At 38.3% G+C, this 18845-nt stretch overlaps 1 protein-coding gene across 1 annotated transcript in view; it reads left to right on the plus strand.

Annotated features, from left to right (window-relative positions):
* CUL3 (cullin 3) overlaps positions 1 to 13742 on the plus strand; it is a 39798-nt gene extending 26056 nt beyond the window's left edge. The window contains exons 10-15 of the mRNA XM_014960642.1: positions 3075 to 3199; positions 3521 to 3617; positions 4647 to 4781; positions 9768 to 9954; positions 11701 to 11846; positions 12520 to 13742. Coding sequence (XP_014816128.1) covers positions 3075 to 3199; positions 3521 to 3617; positions 4647 to 4781; positions 9768 to 9954; positions 11701 to 11846; positions 12520 to 12651 — 822 coding nt within the window. The 3' untranslated portion in view covers positions 12652 to 13742. The remainder of the gene's footprint in view (positions 1 to 3074; positions 3200 to 3520; positions 3618 to 4646; positions 4782 to 9767; positions 9955 to 11700; positions 11847 to 12519) is intronic.
* The last annotated feature ends 5103 nt before the right edge of the window (positions 13743 to 18845 follow it).

Raw genomic sequence — 18845 nt, forward strand, 5'->3', positions numbered from 1 at the left:
GTTTCAGAAATCTGACTGCCAGGAATGTGCTCATGGATGTATTCACTCTGACGTCCCTGGTTGTGCACAGTGATCTGAAATCTTTGCTGTCTTGAAGCAGCCAGCTGAAATCTTCCTCATCAGCGTACTGTGAATCATCATGAGTGAAAAAACAGGATGTTCTCAAAGTGGTTTCAGAAAAGGTTGTAGAGGCACATATGGATAGATATAAAGGTGTCTATCGGGTTTTTATATCAGGAGCTTTACTACTGATTTTTATATTTAGAGGCTAATTGTGTTTTCTGTCTAGAACGCTTGAAATAGTAATTTCAAGAAAAATTTGTTAGAGTATTCCCATTTTTTAGGTAGCACGTGGCACTTGTACATTGGTTTTTTGGTGTTAAATTTATGTACTTTATGTGACAGTTTTACATTAAGTGAATTAATAAATGATGTCTTTATCTTGTTTTTACTGATATACAGCTGAAGATGAATTTAAGTTGTTAACAGATACTCCGCTAGGATTTATTTGAAACTTCATCTTTTTCTAGTTAAGGGACCAAGCGTTTTGCCCAATGGTTGCCTTTTGGTCAGGTCATTCATGGCCTTTTAATGAAATTTCTGGAGTAGTTACTTATGATGGAAGTGTATATATTTTTATTAGTGTGACTAGTATTTAAGAGGAAATGCAAGCAGGAAGATATTTGGGGTTTTTATGTTACTGTTAACTTGTTGGTGATACTGTGTTTTACATGTAATAGTCCATTCTACTCCTTTTTAAACAATTTCTGTACCTTCATTATATGTATGATGCCTCCTAGAGGAGGCAGGCATCTGCTATTAGAGTGACTAGTATTTAAGAGGAAATGCAAGCAGGAAGATATTTGGGGTTTTTATGTTACTGTTAACTTGTTGGTGATACTGTGTTTTACATGTAATAGTCCATTCTACTCCTTTTTAAACAATTTCTGTACCTTCATTATATGTATGATGCCTCCTAGAGGAGGCAGGCATCTGCTCTTCTCTAAATAATCCCACCTGCAGAGTCTCCTGCTGCATTCTATATACTGACATATCGGTAGTGCCAAGAACTGTGAAGATAATTGCTTTGCTTTCATTAAGTGGAAGCTCAGCACTGGGGAAAAGGCCAATGTAATAGACTATTAATAATTTTTACAACCACGATCCTAAAGCTTCAGTTTCTTGGAGTTTGTAAGTGGAAGCTCAGCACTGGGGAGAAGTCCAATGTAATAGATTATTAATAATTTTTACAACTGTGATCCTAAAGCTTCAATTTCTTGGAGTTTCGTTTCGTAAAGATTAGATTACTTCAAATCACTTTCCATTAGTTCAAATTAAGTGGAAGCTCAGCACTGGGGAAAAGGCCAATGTAATAGACTATTAATAATTTTTACAACCACGATCCTAAAGCTTCAGTTTCTTGGAGTTTCGTAAAGATTAGATTACTTCAAATCACTTTCCATTAGTTCAAAACCATTTTTATGTTGAAAAGACATCTTGCAAAATACAGTGTTTCCCAAACTTTTTCAAGTCCCAAACTGCTGAGTGCTCTGTATAATGTATGAGGTGAGGCATTCTAACTGAATTCTGTGTGCTGGTCTGGCTGTGACCGAAAAAAAAAAATCAGGAAATGGTTCCCATCTGAACTAAGATGTTTCAGTTCCAGATAAAGATATTTTTTGTATCTTTCTGTCTGCATTGATGACCTTTCCCTGCGCTTTGGCTGGAGGAAAACGAAGCTTTTTTTTTTTTTCAGGTGATCCATCAGGAAATAGTTGCCATCTCAACTAAGATGTTTCAGTTCCAGATAAAGATATTTTTTGTATCTTTCTGTCTGCATTGATGACCTTTCCCTGCGCTTTGGCTGGAGGAAAACGAAGCTTTTTTTTTTTTTCCCAGGTGATCCACAGATTAACTAGTTCTCTGTTTCTTAATGGCTCTGAATTTCTCTTGTGAGCCTCATGACATTGGTGATATGAAATTAGAAGTGTGGCAGTAATGTTGGCTGCAGAACAACCTTTATATGGGTCTTTATACACTTTTGCAAGTTGCTCCTCTTAAACCTTAGTAAAATCCAATCAAAGGGGTTTCTGTGTGACGAGCCTGTCACTCGTCAGGCTAGATTTTTCAGCAGTTTGTCAATGCGCACAGGTATCCAACACCCACTGTGCAAAACCTCTTCCATCGTGCATGGAAATGCTACTCTGCTATTTAATAGTGGAAGTTTCTGAGTTCATGTGACAGTTTTTGACCTTCTAAAATATAATGTGCTCTATTTCTATGTTGTAGGTTTATAACAAGTTGGATATAATATGCTTTGGTTTTTCTTGTCCATAACGTGTGTTCTGTGAAGGTATTAGTTATACCTCCTAGAGCTTAAAGTAGTCAGTTTTAAGTTTAATAATATTCAGCTTAGTTGAGATGCCTAGTGAGGATTATACCTCTCTGCTGGCCAGATATTTATCACCTACTTACACAACAACCTCATAGATCAGCACTTCAGTTGTAGGATGTTTCCTAACCAGAGCTGAATATTTCTGGTAATAGCCATCTTTGGGGAAAGTGGCTGGGTTGCGGGTGTAAAAGTGAGTAACTGTTTACACTGTAGTCCAGAAGTAAAATGCAGTAAAAGCTCCCCATGGTTTAATGTTACATATTCAGTGTTTACTCTCTGCTTCCAGAGAGTAAATTTATAAACAGTTATTTTGAAACTGATATGTTTAGTAACCTGGGTTTACTGTATGTATGCAAAAACCTGTTTAGAAAGAATTATTACATGTATTATGAGTTGTGTTTATGATCAGAGGCATTTCATTATTGGTTAAGAATTTATTCTATTAAATTCTGCTCACTCGTACGTGCCAGAGGAGAATTATGTGGAGGATTTTTGCTGTACCATCTACTCCGATAACGTAGACTTCATTTGCCTGGCTTTGTAAAAATAATGTTTATAGATAGACATCTATTGTTTTTCTTAATCTGAGAAAATTCTAGACATTTGAAACAGATATAGAAAAATGGTGAAAAATGATCCTGTTTTAAAATAATGAATGTTTTCTTCCAATTGTCCTTAGGTCTCGTTAGGTGGTGTTGATCTTACGGTGCGAGTCCTCACAACAGGTTACTGGCCTACTCAGTCAGCCACACCAAAGTGCAACATCCCTCCAGCTCCCAGACATGCTTTTGAAGTATTTAGAAGGTATGTATTAAAGCAGATTTCTAGGTAGAGGTTTTAAGAGGAAACTTTCTAAACTTAACTTAGATATGTTTTGCTTTAAAGACATGCTAGCGTACTGCTCTTCAGTTCATGCGAAAGAGAATGCAATAGTCACATTGAGGCTTGAGTTTTGGGGAGCTTTTAATTAGAATTCTAACGAGTTAATGTTTTGAAAAAACTAAAGTTCAAAATGTCTTAGTGTCCATAATGGCTATGAAAAGTCTATTTAACTGTTTAAAGTAATTTCCGCTTAATACATAGTTCACATTTTGCATCTAAGTTCTCAATTAAATTATATTGCAGATTTTATTTAGCCAAACATAGCGGGCGACAGCTGACACTCCAGCATCATATGGGTTCTGCAGATCTCAATGCCACTTTCTACGGGCCTGTTAAAAAGGTAAAGTATCAAGATTATGAAAATACTGTGCCTTTTTTTGAGAAGTAAGTAAATGCACATTTGTAATAGCTTCAGAATTTTGTAAAATAAAAGCTTACACATTGATAATATAAGAAAAAGATGCCTTGCATTGGCTTTGTAGTCTGATTCTTCCTTTGTAGCATTTTTGGTTTGACTTTTTTTCCCCTCTCTAAATCTAATTTGAGTGCATCACTCAGCATCATCTCTTTGTTATCTCATAGAAAAGTAGTAATTTTCATCTTGAAGGGACCCGAATGATTTGAGCATTTGGGGGTTTTTTGACTGTGCATCAGTGAAAAGTGAGATGATTCTCCTTAATTTTTGTTAATGTGAAAAAATGTTGTTAAGCCAAGTTTAGCCTACTTTTCATATGCAGAGTGCTAGCAATGTGGACCGCATTTTTTCAACTATGAGAATCTTAGTAGAGTTTATAGAAGTATAGTGCTTGATACTTATGTATACAAGAAAATAATTTGCTGGTGATTTAGATCAGTTCTAAAAGGTTAAACTAGAGGTAATAATGGCATGATGCTCGGGAGCATAGAAGGCAATGCAAAATGAAAGCAAAATCTCATAACAAAGTATTAATAGTGTACATTTGTGAGGAAGTTAAAATTGTATTACTGTAGGATAAATATTTTGATAATTTTAAATGTGAGAGTAGGAAAACAGGAGGATGGACAAGTAGTGAAAGAGAGGCCAGAGAGGTGGTGGAGTTTCCGTCCTTGGAGATGCTCAGTATTTGACTGGACACAGTCCTGAGTGGCCTGGCTTCGAGTGGTGGCTGGACTGTGGCACCTACAGAAGCACCTCCAATCTCAGCCACCCTGTGATTCTAAGACAGCGACTGGAGAGGCATTCTGTTTAGGCCACCAGGAGTGTGCTGTTGTATCACTTGTGTAGACTCATCTCCTAGATAAAAATTTAATCATATAACATTGATCTTGCCGAGGTAAAATATTTTGCAGTGGAGAATAATCTAACAGTAGTTTTGTAATTTTGAAACAGGAAGATGGCTCAGAGGTTGGCGTAGGAGGGGCCCAAGTAACTGGCTCAAACACACGGAAGCACATATTGCAAGTCTCCACTTTCCAGATGACGATATTAATGCTCTTTAACAACAGAGAAAAATATACGTTTGAGGTAAGTGTTGGTGGTTTTCTCACCTGATTTTAAGTAACTGTTTAAGTAACTGTTTTAAGCACTTTCTTGTCCTCTAGAATAGACCTTTGATGATCAGATGTCTCTTGCTCTGAGTGTGGATGAAGGCAATAAATACAGGGAGCAGATCATTAGCAGTGCACCAGGGAAGCAGTCCTAGGGTAGGAAATTATTTGGGAACAGAAGATTTCAGAAATATTAAAGAAAATTGTGAGTGTGGTTATTCCTAGGCCATAGAGCTATAGAAAAGCTGAAGTTGGAATGCAGCAGGTGGCTCCATTTGCTCATTTTTATCTTTGAGAAACTGGATTTAGAGGCCAAAGGGTGGAGAAGGGTTTGTATTGTGGTTTCTTAAGCGCTGAAGAGCTTAAATTGGCAGGCTGGAGTGAGCTGGGGGATGAATCAAAGAACTTTCATCCCTTCTCTGAGCTGGTGAGCCAGAAAGGACAATGAAGGTCCAGGTAGATCCTTAAGAAGGAGACTGGAAGGGCTTTGCTGGGAAAGGTTGAAGTGGTGAGCTGGTAGGGGATGATGACAGAGGCTTTGGGAGTGGTGGAGGAGCCTGTGGTGTGTGGTTTGAGCATTGTTAATGTCAATTAATAGTTTCGGTTTAGACATTGTCGTCTTTTTGAGAGAGCATTGGCAGCCTTGAAAAGCAGTATGGGTGCAGTTGGAAGTGGAGTGGATTTCCAGGTTTTCTTACCTACTTTTGACTGTGATGTGCATAGTAATAATTTGCCTTTTTGTTTAGATTTTGTTTTCAGCTTATTTGGCCTGCTTCTAGCTGGTTAATGAAGAACGTTTCTTTGAAATGGTCTCAGGTGGGATTAAGGCAGGCAGGGTTTGATAAGAGGCTCTTAATAAACTACTCATAGTTCAAAAAAAGATTATTTTAAAGCACAGAAAGTCCTGTGTGTTGTGAAATCTCTTGCAGGAGCATTACAGCATTCATACTGGAGGAGGGGGGCAGAGAGGGACTTAACAGCTCTTTTTCTTGAAGCTGGTGTTGAAATTGGGCTGATGCTACCTTATTCCTCAAAAGTATAGGCTTTATGAGTAGTAGAGCATCAGCTATATATATTAATAAATAATACTTGGTAGAGGAGTGAAAAATGCAACTTTTAATATGTGCTCTAACTTATCATTTATTTTACTAAGAGCAGATGATAATGAAGTATATCCATGTGCTTTTAGGTTGTCTGTTTTATTTATTTCTGGTTTGGGAGTTCTTAAACTCTTACTTTCTGTCCCACTGTAACGAAAACATTAAAAAGGCATATTTGTTTTGTTTGGTTTCTTTGGTGAAGTGTGTGGGAGTTGTATTTAACTCCAGCCAGGAAAGCTTATGAAAACTTAAGAGTAGGATGAATTTTATCTTTGTACATTGATTATTGAATACCATGATTAATTGCTGACTGTTGGGCAACTGTTATTTCTCTGTCATACCATATTAGTGCTTTTACTGCAACAGAGTGTGAGAGATGACTTGTGGTGTGTGCTTGTGTAAGCATAAAACTCTCTGATGTACAAGTGTGTCTGCAGATTCCCATCTGAACAGATGAATTTGAAGTTGCCTTCACAGTTGAACAGACTTTGCTGTTTTGTTTTGCATTCAGTGTGATTACTAATTGCAGACTTGACAAGATCCTCACAATAATACTAATAGCCACTAAGCCATGGGATTGAGAGAAAACGGCAATAATAATGATGCAAAAATTATGCATAAGATGTTACAGAATCTTAAAGTATTATTGTATAGCAAAATTCCTTCACAAAAACATATGAATTGATTATATTCTTATACAGCGAACTTTATTTATATATGCAAAAGAACTGATGGCCTTGTGGGTGGCGGTTAATGCTGCTTGAATCTAAGAGGATCTTCAAGCAAGCATTTGAAGAATGCTAATTTTTTTCAAAGAATTCAATTTCTTCTAATCAAGTCTCACCTAACTCTCAAAATGCTTTTCTGTTAATACAGTACATCTCAGTATTTAAGTGTTTTAATGATGACATCAAAAATAAGGAGAAAATTTTGGGTTCCTTAGGTTTAACAGACAAGAAGGGCAAATGTGACTGTAGTAGAAGTAAAGTTGTTGAGTAATTGCACAAAAATGAGAGATTAGAACTTTATACTGCCTTACCTGTTTTGTCTGTTGTTGATGTCTGATTTGGAAGATCTACAAGTTGAAGTATGTAAATAAAAATCCTTTTTTTTTTTTTTTTTTTCATTTCAACAAAATGACATAACATTTTCTCTTCTCCTTTCCTTCTGCACTTTTTCCTTCCAATAAGCTTTCTTGTATAGAAATGGACAGAGGCAGTTCCATGCCTAGAATCATCTCTTCTGTAGGCTCCTGATAGAGCTCACTTGTTAATATTTTTAGAACTAAGATTGTATAATTGGTACCACTCTTGTGCACAACTCCAGTGTGACCTTTAAAAGAAGGTATTTTTAGAAATGGGGGGGGGGGAAGTATACATTTTTCACTGTTACATCAAACGTCTATATAAAACTATGTTTAGAAAAATGATATGCTACAGACTGAAGGAAAAAGAGAGCAAAGGAACATCTGTTATCTGCATTTACATTCATAGCTACACATTTTTTTATCCAACCTGAAGTTGTGCCGCCTTTTGAGGCAGCATATTGCAGTGGTTCATATTTTAAAGCTGGCTTTTAAATTCTGAAACCCAAATGGTTTGCATACGTTAGTGGCTGAATCGGAATGCTGCAGAGTGAAGTCAGAACACCACAGAAATACATACGTAGTGGTTAGTATAAGGGTACTTAGCATCAGAAAAAATTGAACTCCATTTGAGCTCTTTTGTTTCACTTCGATCAAAAGCAGAGCATATGTATTCCCATGTAGAAGTGATTCAGTTTTGAAAGGATTAATTTTAGGTGTTGATCAAAAATCGAGATTTGGGAACCTGCATGTCATTAATAAGCTGGGTTTGGTTTTTAGCCTTGAGGCTTTACGTTTACCAAAGTCTAAAATCTAAGTGTCACATCCCTTCTGGTTTGTTAAGTTTATGCTGATCGATACATTACAGTAAGATTTTTTTGTTGTGACTATGGAAAGGGTTATTTATTGTGCTGGATCTGGATAAAATGTGTGAAGGTGACAACTGTGTTTTAAATAAAGCAACAAATCAAGAAATAATAACTTTCTGTGAACTGCTTGGAAGAGGCATTTTGTTACTAGAAAATAATTAAAATGTGGGGATACATGTTGCTTATTTCAAATACTATGAATATTTGAGTACATTATGCTAAGACTACTTTTACGTTTAGAAATGTTTTATTACTTCTCAATCATCCATAAGCAGTAGGTATCAAAATTCTGAAATTTTTTAATTTTAGACTTACTGATTTATTTTTTTTTTTATTTACCTTGTTGAAGTGAATTTGAACTTGTGTCAAAAACAGTTTCCCATGATTTCACATGAAGTCAACATTGCGCATACAATATTGGGTCAATAGTTGAAAAGTAAGGTATATTCTGTCTTAGCCTTGGCCTCACAGAGACCTGCTACTGAGACATTGTGTATGAGATGCACCAAAATTGGTGACAGAGTCTGAGTAGAGGCCAGGATGTCCAAATTACTTTTATTGCATGGTGTCAGAAGTGGATGGCCACAGAAAAGTGGCATTTTTTTTCTGCATTGATTTTAAAAAACCTGAGTACACTCATGAAATAACATCATGTAATAGATCCTAGTTATACTTTGAAGTTTGATTTTTCTAGTCACTGTTGAAAGAGCTTTTATTAAGTTCTTCAAAGTTCTCTACAGATCTTAGCATTTTGATCACGGGGAGTTGTTACTGCTGCTTTCAGCCTGAAGGTCATGAGTTTGACCTGTGTGCATGGAGACAGCGGAAGAGGTTGATGCTGCTCTTGGAGCCAGAGGTGGGGAAGCTGAGAAAGTGTCAGCACTTGTGGACACTTACATGTCTGTGAGGTTTATTTGTTCTATTCAGTAGTTTAATCTTTAGCTGCTAGAGGTCCCTCAAGAGTCCAAATGGGCATGTGAAAGCAGAGATGTCTGCAATTTCCTCAAACTAGAAAAAGGAAGAAAATGAACTTCTAAAATGAAACTCTAATGAATGGGAGCTCAGTTAGGAAGTTAGGTTGGAGGAAGCAGTAGTAGTCTTAATGTGCTTTAGGAGTAGGTCAACACCATAGTGCATCAAGTCTAATTTGCTTAGTGACTTGTGATCACTTGTGATTTACCTAACACATGGCTCTCAGCTGAACCCTTACGAATACCGACAGAGGAGCAACAAGTTATGTACATGTTTTTACCAACTTTACCAGACATTTTTCTTCTAAGCTCATACATTTGCTGCACCGCGACATTTTCTTTTCATGTGTTTCACTTGAAGAAGTCCTAGCCAAGGGCGTCTGGGCTGTAAAAAAAAATTGTTTTGGGTTAATTGCACTTCCTTTTTGAATAATCTGAAGTATTTCTATGTTGCAGTGGAACTAGACCTTGTTTGCTTCTATTTGTAAAGATGTTGTTTTGAATGGTGCTGCTGAATGCAAAAGCATTTACACGGTTCTTTGTCAGGAATGCTCAGGAACATCGTGGATGTTTTCCATCACTGAGTTATTTAGAAGGTTTGGTTTCACTCCATTCAGCAAATGTTGGAGACGGTGAAAAAATCCTTTCAGCTTTCTCAAAAACTACAGTGAAATGAGTCAGATGGTTAATCATTCTGTTTTCAGCTCATGCTGACTATTTATTTGATGGAATTCATTGCTTTGACACGGGTGGATCATTTTGCATAGTACATGTTGAGATTTTGCTACCAAATGAATCCTAACTTTTCAAAACCCACAACTGTCATACTAGTAGTATTTTGCACACTTGAAGGTGGACGTTTGAGGTAATCAGTGCTGCTGTTTGTGAAACATGATACTTCTGCAGCAGCCATAAGCTAATGAAGGTATTTTTGTTTAGGAAATTCAACAAGAAACTGATATCCCCGAAAGAGAACTGGTTAGAGCCCTACAGTCCCTTGCGTGTGGCAAACCAACACAGCGTGTTCTCACAAAAGAACCTAAATCAAAAGAAATAGAAAATGGTCATATATTTACAGTGAATGATCAGTTCACATCTAAACTACACAGAGTCAAGATTCAGACGGGTAAGTGAGCTTTATATTCTATTGTCTCGCGATCTCAAAACTGTATGAAAAAATGTCAGATTATCTTTCTCAGGATTAATACCCATGCAAGTAAAAGGAAAAGAGCGATACTTTTTTTGTTGTTGATGATTAGTTAACATCAAAATGAAAACTTAAATGCCAAGAAAACTGTGGAAGTCAAAAGCCTTCACAAAATCTGTAATTCTCTTTTATAAGGAAATACTGAAAGAAAATAAAATTAAACTCTAATAGTAAAATTAAAAATTGACTACTGATAGATTCAGAAATAGGAAAATTGCCTCATAAATGTGTAAGTTGCTGCACTGCTGTGGAACTGAGTGATGGTTTTAGCCCATGATACAGCAGTGTCTAAGTATTTCCAAGTGCCAGGTAGCTATAAGGTTTTTGTGCAATGATTTGGGTTTGACAAGTAAGAGAAGCTGATGAGTACAATACCACTTTCCTACCTCATAGAAGTGCTGGTTTGTGTTATGCATAAGTAATGCTGACACCTTTTGTCTAGAAAGCTCTCAGGAAATAATTTCCGAGTTGTAGCATTGCTGTGGATACACTTCAGAGAGTGTTTTGGAAGATTAGTTCTTAATTTTAGTACATCTAAAAATATGTTCTGACTTTGCAGATCTCAGTACATAAAATACACGGCATCACTGGCAGTGTTTTAAGTGCAACGTTGGTATTTCATGTGCTGTTTATGGCATGTAATAGAACTTTCTGGGCTTCTGTGCAGCAGGCTTTGTACAGGGGTGTGTGTAAAACCCAGTAGTACCTACACACATCACACTCCATGTGCCCCTCTGGTTCAGCGACAGAGGCTGCCCTGGTACACATGCAGTGTGTGTCGTGTCCACACATTGGCCACATCTGGAGAATTTTTCTTGTGAACAGTAACACAGCAGGCAAAAGAGGATGTTGAGAACCCCTTTATCAGGACACAAGGCACTTCACTGCCAGAATTAAAGTAAATTCTGTGACAACTGTTCGAGCTTTAGTGGAATTCTGCTTTTCACTCCATTAATGTCTGAGAATGGGGAATATGATTGAGGGTTCGAGATGGTTTTGGAGCAAATTTGATACTTGTGTTTTTATGTGTCTGTCTCATAGAATATTATTCTTTTTTATGTATATCCCTTTAAAGCCAATACACGCTTGGGACTTCTGAGTGAAGAAGGGCAGGGATTGGTATAGCAATGTGGGAGGAGGGCTTGGTAATAGCGATGCTGGGTGGAAGGGTAAGAAAAGCTGGACACAGGGCAGAAATAAAGCACAAGTAGGAGACCAGAATACAAGGAATATAACTGAGTTTTAGAGGATAAAGTTGGATTACTACTTCTGATGAACTCTCAAGGTATTTAACTAGTTTGAAGCAAATTTTCACTCCTTTTTTTATTTTAAATAATGGATTATTTGCTATATTAAAGAGAAAAATATGTAATGGCAGTGTGGGGGTTGGTGGTGCCTGTAAGCGGATTTGAGTGCTGTTCAAGTTTTAACATAGCAATAATTAAATAACAGATTGTTACCTTGTCAGTTGTTATCAAAATATGCCAGAAAGTGTTAATATGTTCTTGTGGCTGCTTTTCATAAAAAAATCAAGTTTGAGGATGTCAAAATTCAAGGAAATAACACTTGATTTCTAGATGAAATAAATAGTGAAGCTAACACTTACACAATGAAATTAATTTTAATTTTGCTAACATACTTTCCATTCTCTTTCTTTTCTTTAAGTTGCTGCCAAACAAGGAGAATCTGATCCAGAAAGGAAAGAAACAAGGCAGAAAGTAGATGATGACAGAAAACATGAGATAGAAGCTGCTATAGTTCGGATAATGAAATCTAGGAAGAAGATGCAGCACAATGTGCTAGTAGCAGAGGTATATACTTGTACACAGTTTTGTAATGGGCTTGGGAATTCTTGTTGCTTTTCCTATTAATTCATGAAAGTTACACGGCTCTCACTAACATGATTCTGAAAGGCTTTTGAGAGATGCTGTATCTAATCATCCCTTTATTTTTCCCCCCCCTGTGTATCTGAACACGTCTAAATCCTTACCCTTTGCTTTAGGATGTGCGCATGGGTGTATCTAATTTTCCTTCCTTCTTTTGGTGCTGTTATGATGTTATCAAATTCCTTGAAATAACATTTGGCAACAAAACCCACTGTACTTCACGTTATATTCTGCTTTGATCTCGTTTACTGACTGTTGAGAGATTTGAGCTCTTAGCAGAGCTCTTAACTCCTGAGTTCTGACAGCTTCAGGAATAGTACACGTTTTCCACTCTTCAACTCCCTTAGGGGAGTGAAACTGAGATGATTCTCAGGTTGTGACTGTGCCTCTGTAGAGGGTCAGGACTTTGAATCATACCCAAAAATGAGCAAGCAACCAACGCAGGGAAAAAACTGTCAGTTTGCAGGCTACCTCATGCTTCGTGGTTGTAGCCAGCTCTGTCTAAATGTGGTTTTCTGATTATTTTGGTCAGTTAGGGTACATAATGATCTTACTTGCTCTGTGATCTTATATTATTGGTTTTGATCTTGTGTTTTAGGTAACTCAGCAGCTGAAGGCCCGATTCTTACCAAGTCCAGTTGTTATTAAAAAACGTATTGAAGGACTTATTGAGAGAGAATATTTGGCACGAACACCTGAGGATCGCAAAGTATACACTTACGTAGCATAAAATGCGTTCAGAAAATTTGATTTATTCTTGGACTGTACTCTCCGCATGAACTGGGAAGTTCTTTTAAATCATCAATATTAAGACGACCATCTCTTCTATTAAATTACAATACATGTTCTAGACCATTCAGATCAAGCCTTTTACTCCTTTTGAGAGTTTTCAACATCAATTGATTGAGCTTCAGGCTTTTCAACGTTATCCCTGTAGAGATCATCCTTACAATTCTTCGGGAAAATGTGAATGTGCCGCGTTTGTTTTCAATACTGTATGAAAACAGAAAAATAAAAACAAATTTAGAAAATACAGCTCATTTAAAAAAATAAAATTGTTGGAATTTCATTTCCCCAGATCTTCAGTGTTGATGTAAATGTGTTTCTGTAGTGTTGCTTAGCACTTCGCGCATTGTATAAGTTGGGTTTAAAAGAAACCACAACTGGTAAGGCAAAATTCCCAGTTATATTGCTCTGCTTCAAATGTTTCTTTAACTAGCCATGTTTAATTTAAATATTTGGTAATTTTTTGAAGACCCAAGAAGACAGCTTGAGCATGTTTCACTCCTTCAGCTGCACTCACTGTTCCAACAACATGAATCAGGAACTTCTGGGGGCTCAGAAAAGACCATAATAATTTTGGCTTTCCCTTCTGTAATTTGAGTTCTTCTAAATTAAACTCTATATTGATTAGGTTTGTTCTGGTTTCTTTATAGGAAAAAGGAAAAGATTTTAGTGTGTATAAACTGTATAATAATTTTTGCTGTTGTACTCACTGCTGATGGTGGATTGTACAGGGCGATGTTTTTATTTCACTAAATGTAGACAAAATAAATTTAAAATAAATGGATTTAGTGTACACAAACAATTAATTCAAGTGTGTTAGAGTACAGGGTTGACAATCTTTTGGAACTAAATACTGTCCCCTGGGGAAACGGACTGGGATTATATTTTGTTAATAAATATCATAGATGGATCTGTAGCCCCAGGGCTTCCCATCATAAGTGCATATTTCAGGAGATTAAAGTGAAGCCAGCGTGCACTATTTGTTTTTAAAAATACATTTTAAACATGCAATAAAAAATTGTTACTGTAATTAAATTTTTAGTTCTTACCCTGGAACTTTCTTCTTGTTGTCATTATGCTGCAAAAATAGATTAAAAATTGCAGTTTAGTGGCATCATTATTCTCATAGTTATAAATTGTTTGAAGTGTGCATTGTACTGCAGAGTTTGTATTAAACAGTATTTCTGGCATTTCAATGCACATAATACATGGGTTTCTCTGCCATAGCTTTTTTGTTTTGTTTTGTTTTAATTCAAAGCAATTTCTTTTTTTCTCTTGGTTCGCGTTGCTTTCATCTACGGATGCTGAGAAATACAGTTAGAATGGGCTTCCCAGTACATAGAGCTGGAGCTGTGAAACAAAAAGAAAAACTTGGTTGTCGAGCACTTGGATAGTGCCAGGGCATTTCTCACTGGGCTGGGTATGAAACAAACCGGTGGTGGTGGTGATGTGATGCAGCAAAGCAGCTGGAGAGTATTTTTTGTATGTCCCCAGTTTCACCCCTCTCCAGCCTGTTGGGACACAAATCCTGGCTTTTGTTCAGTTGTAGGATATTTCTTCTAAAGAGAGGGACGGGAATTGGGGTGATATTTTAGCTTGAGTCTTCTGAAGCCTTTTTTAAGACATTTTACTTAAATTTACTGCGCGTCCCCAACACACAGACGAGATTAGCTTTTATGTCATCAGAGGGGAGGTGGCTGAGGGACTTTCCTGCCATGGTTCATCAAGAATTTAGCCCCACAAGAGAACAGCTAGGCCGTCGGCCATTCTAAATGTGTGTTTGCTGATGGTTATTGAAACACCTGTGTGTCTCTGTACACGTACAACGCTTCAACAGAAACGTTACCATTGTTTAGCTGTGAAACAGTACCAAATCCAGGGTGGATGAGAGGCTGGCTTTTGGATGGTGTCTTAAGTCATCAGAAGCATCTTCCTCAAAATGTAACTCTTCCATGTCTCAGTAGGAAGGTTTCCTTTTATGCATTCTTTAAGAGCGTGAGTGCTGTGATGTTGGCAATGCTAATGTTTTCCTGTGTGCCTTGCAGGGAGAAATGGCTCCGTGTCTTTTTTCCCTGTGAAGCTTATAGAGATAATGGTGTTGCTCTCTGTGGCAGGAGGACTTTGTCCTAAGTGATGCGATTGTACTTGTGGTTGTCCCTCAGCCGAAGCTTTCTACCTCTGGTGCCTTTTGGAAGTGTTGAGCCTGAGTGTTAAATGAATGACTAATTAGGTGCTGAAGGGTGTTTCTTTTACAAGCTTCGTGGGCAAGAGTGTTGCTGAAAGAACAACGGGTGTTGATGGCTGTCTTCAGGAACAATTACTAAGAGTATAGTTTCCATTTTAAATTTCATAGAATTTGGAAGACAGTAATTATTCGGGAAGGGACTTTTGCTGAAGTTGCCTTTTACCTGAATGTGTCTTTTACCCCTGTACAACGTGGTCACGGTACCCAGGATTTAAAGATGGACACTGTGAAAACTCTGGTCAGAGGGAACAAGACGTCACTCGGACCCTGCTTAAGGTGAGTTTGATGCTCATGCCTTTATGCTCTTTCTTGAGATTTCTTTTACGGTCCACAGTAGAATTCTGCTGTGCCTTTTCTAATTGAATTTTTGCTTCCTTTCTTATTTTTCACTTAAAGCTTCTTTGTGATTTTATTAAAATTTCATCAGCAGGATTGTATTTACATGATTGAGTGTAATTATTAATAAGTTTGGTACCTTTGCAGTGACATGATATAATAAACATGATATAATCAGAATATCTAAATTTTTTTAGAAATTTTTAAATTAGATGTTGAGTTTTGTGGGCATGTACTTTCCTTGTAGACAAGTGTATTTTAGAGGGTCGAGAGTACACTTCATTTACCATCATAACAAACACGATTTTCCTGCATATTCCTGGTTCAGTTCTTGCTCTTTTCAGTGTTGGCTCCCTTGACAGCTTTGATTTGCTCTTTTTGTCTCCTATAATTAGGCTGTACAATTTCCCCATTTGCTACCGAACCATTGCATTTAAGCACGTCTGCAAAGCAGACTGAGCCTTGGATGCCACGTTACTCCTGAACGAAGCATCTCTCCTCACCCCCTTTCCTAAAGGTGAACTATAGAATCATAGAATCATGATCATGAATCATGATGGGTTTTGATGGCATTCAAGATGACCTGCTCCATGACCTTCCCTGGTATCGAGGTCAGGCTGACAGGTCTATAGTTTCCTGGATCCTCCTTTTTGCCTTTCTTGTAGATGGGTGTTACGTTTGCCACCCTCCAGTCCATTGAGACCTCCCCAGTCAGCCATGACGTCCTGTAAATGATGGAAAGCATGTACCACGAGTCTTGTGCATCATGAACTTGGAGTGGGGTTTAAGGAAATGAATAGAAAAACACTAACAAACTCCTGTCTAGACTGAAATCCTGGCACCCTGAGCTGTGTTGTTCCAGCGGTTGGTCTGCAGTTATGGGCTATGACAGCACTGAATCTCACTGGTTATAGCTTTTGTAAGGAAACATGTATTGTGAAAATCAGGAAGGGGTTTAGCCCTGCCAAAAGGAGTATTTCCTGAGCTCTTGGCAGGGCGTGGGATCTCCTGTACGTGTTTCATGTCCATGAATGGTTTGTTTTAATAATGAACTACAGTTTTGCAGTTTATACAGGCTCCTGATGTCAAGCCCTGTGCTGGGCAGAGTCACTCTGATGGTGTGGTTTTGTTGGAGTGGGGTGGCCTCAGGCAGCTGTAACCAACTGCTGGGTGCCTGCGTGGCACTCGCTGCCCCTACCTCACACACCACCCAGCGCTGATGCTCTGAGCAAAGGTGCTGAGGACACAGGTACCCACTGGTTTCTTCTGCAAGAACCCTGTTACATTTTCACAGTGGGTGCTTTTCTCCTGCTGACACGGTACGATGCTGGAGTTTTGTCTGAACAGTGCTGTAATAACCACGTGTTGACCAACACCGTTGCCGTGGTTCGATTTATGGGTCACGGCCTCAACTGGGCAAAATGCCTGTTGAAATCTCTAGGAATTCATCCCAGGTCCCAGGGTGTGTGATTTAGCTCTGGGTGCTCAGCAAAGAGAGGTATCTCAGTCACTTGATCCCGTGAAGGAATTGCTATTCATTGCTCTCCTTGGGTGGAGCTGGGAACTGCATTTCTCCAGGAAGCAGATTTCCCAAAGCAGTGAGTATAAACTCTAATTCTAGGAAGTCTCGATTCGGGTTAAGCCTACTGTCAGCCCTTCCTGAGCTGGCACCCAGCTGAGGGGGGAATGGCTGAAACTGCACTTGTCTCTGTTTGGTCCATGTGTTGTGATCTAGAATAATATCAACATGGAATAATAGTTTACACTTAGTCTGCAAAGGTAATAATGGCATCAGAAAATGAAGAGCAACAGAAAAATTAGGTTTTAGACATGAATTGGTGAATAATAGACAGAAAAGAGTGAAACTACTATTCCAAAGGGTAGGAGATATGCTCCAGTTTCTCAAATCACTGTGCTTCTGCACTTAGGCATCTTTAGCTTCTTTGGTATCTTCTGCACTTTAGCTTCAGTGACAATTGTGCTCTGAAAATCCGAGTTAGATGCGGTCTTACTACTCAGGAACAATTTTACTTTCTAGGTGGGCTGTTAGGATCATCTTTATTCTGGTGAGTTTTTTTAATCTCATGTTTTTAATCTGAGTTATTTATTATTCTCACTGGGTTAGTAGCAGGAGCCTCAGTTGTGATCATATTGTAATTATCCTCTATGTGGAAAGACGCAGCATTGGTTCTTGCTTTAAGGAGTTTACTGTATTTATGTCTAATGTGAATTTCTTTATTTTTACAGCCTTGGGATTTAAGCCAGGTTTTTCAAGGACAGCCTGGCTGTTTTAGGGAAGTACACTCACAAGCAGTGGTTCTGCAGCACAATATTTCTGCTTCGTTCCACACTAATGCTGTGGAGTCTGGGAGCTACGTGCTCCTGTTTGCCTGAGGAGAAGCTGGGAGGGAAGGGGGATCCACAAGGTGAACTTCCATTTGCTATTTATGAATAGCCTTTAGCAGCCCTGTTCTGGGGAGGAAAAGCCACAATGGGAGGGGAAATCCTGAAGACCTCAAGGTGAAGCTTCATTAGAGACTGATAGTACCTCATTCTGGCCTTGGAATTCACACACTGCTTTTCCTTTGCTCCAAATCCCAGTAACACCCATTTCCAAGACCTTGTGAGCCAATTCTGTTAATATTCCTTGTTCAATGTCTGGATATTGCTTCTTTTGAAATTCTGTTAAAGATGAGGCTAATAATCTCCTGCAGCTTGTCTGTCACAGCATTTGTTATCAACTTAATTATGCAAATCTGCAATTCCAACATAATGCGGGACCTGGGCCAAGACCATTTTTATTAATTAGAATTTGGGGTGCGTTATTCTGTATGTCAGGAGGGCTGTCCTCAGGAAAGGGAGTAATTAGAAGCCTTCAGACTGCGTGGTCTCCCTTGTTCCTTAAGCTGGAGCTTGGACTCGTTAGCGAGCTCACCATCTCCTGGTGACTTGCTCTTATTAACGCTCAGTTGGGTGCAGTTTCTCTCGGCATCTGCTGCTGGTCTTCCAAGAATTTTGCCTTGAGTTGTCCTCAAGAATGGTAAATGTAAGCTGGTTAAATAAACACTTCAATGGGCCCTGCAAGCCTCAGTTTTACTTAGGTGTACCCGTTTTCTTCTTCTGGAAGGCTTTTAGTGGAAGTGTAACTTTAACTTGTTAGGTTAAATCTTTCAGGAATGAGTCTCTGAAGCTGGGCATTTAAATTCTCATCTAGGCAAGCTGGCTTGTAGGCAGGGGCTCCCGAAGGCACTGTCTCAGGTCAGTGCTAGATCTTGGCTCTGTGTAGTGAGTCCACAGACTTGACACAGTTTCCTAATGCTAATTTCTGATGTACCCTCCTATTGGCTCATTCTGTTTAGTGGATCTTGGTTTGTGTGTATGGAGCGCTTTGGGGATTTTTGGAAACGTTTTAACCAAACTGAAAACTGAGGAAGAATCTCTCAGTCTACAAGGGCCCAATAACCTGCCGAGGGCACAAAGCCCAAATCTGGTTGGAGCTGAATACAAAAGCTGTCTCGATCAGGTTGTATAAATCCAAATTCACAAACTTTGGTTTT

This window comes from Calidris pugnax, unplaced genomic scaffold (genome assembly GCF_001431845.1).
Source record: "Calidris pugnax isolate Ruff unplaced genomic scaffold, ASM143184v1 scaffold398, whole genome shotgun sequence".
NCBI lineage: Eukaryota > Metazoa > Chordata > Aves > Charadriiformes > Scolopacidae > Calidris > Calidris pugnax.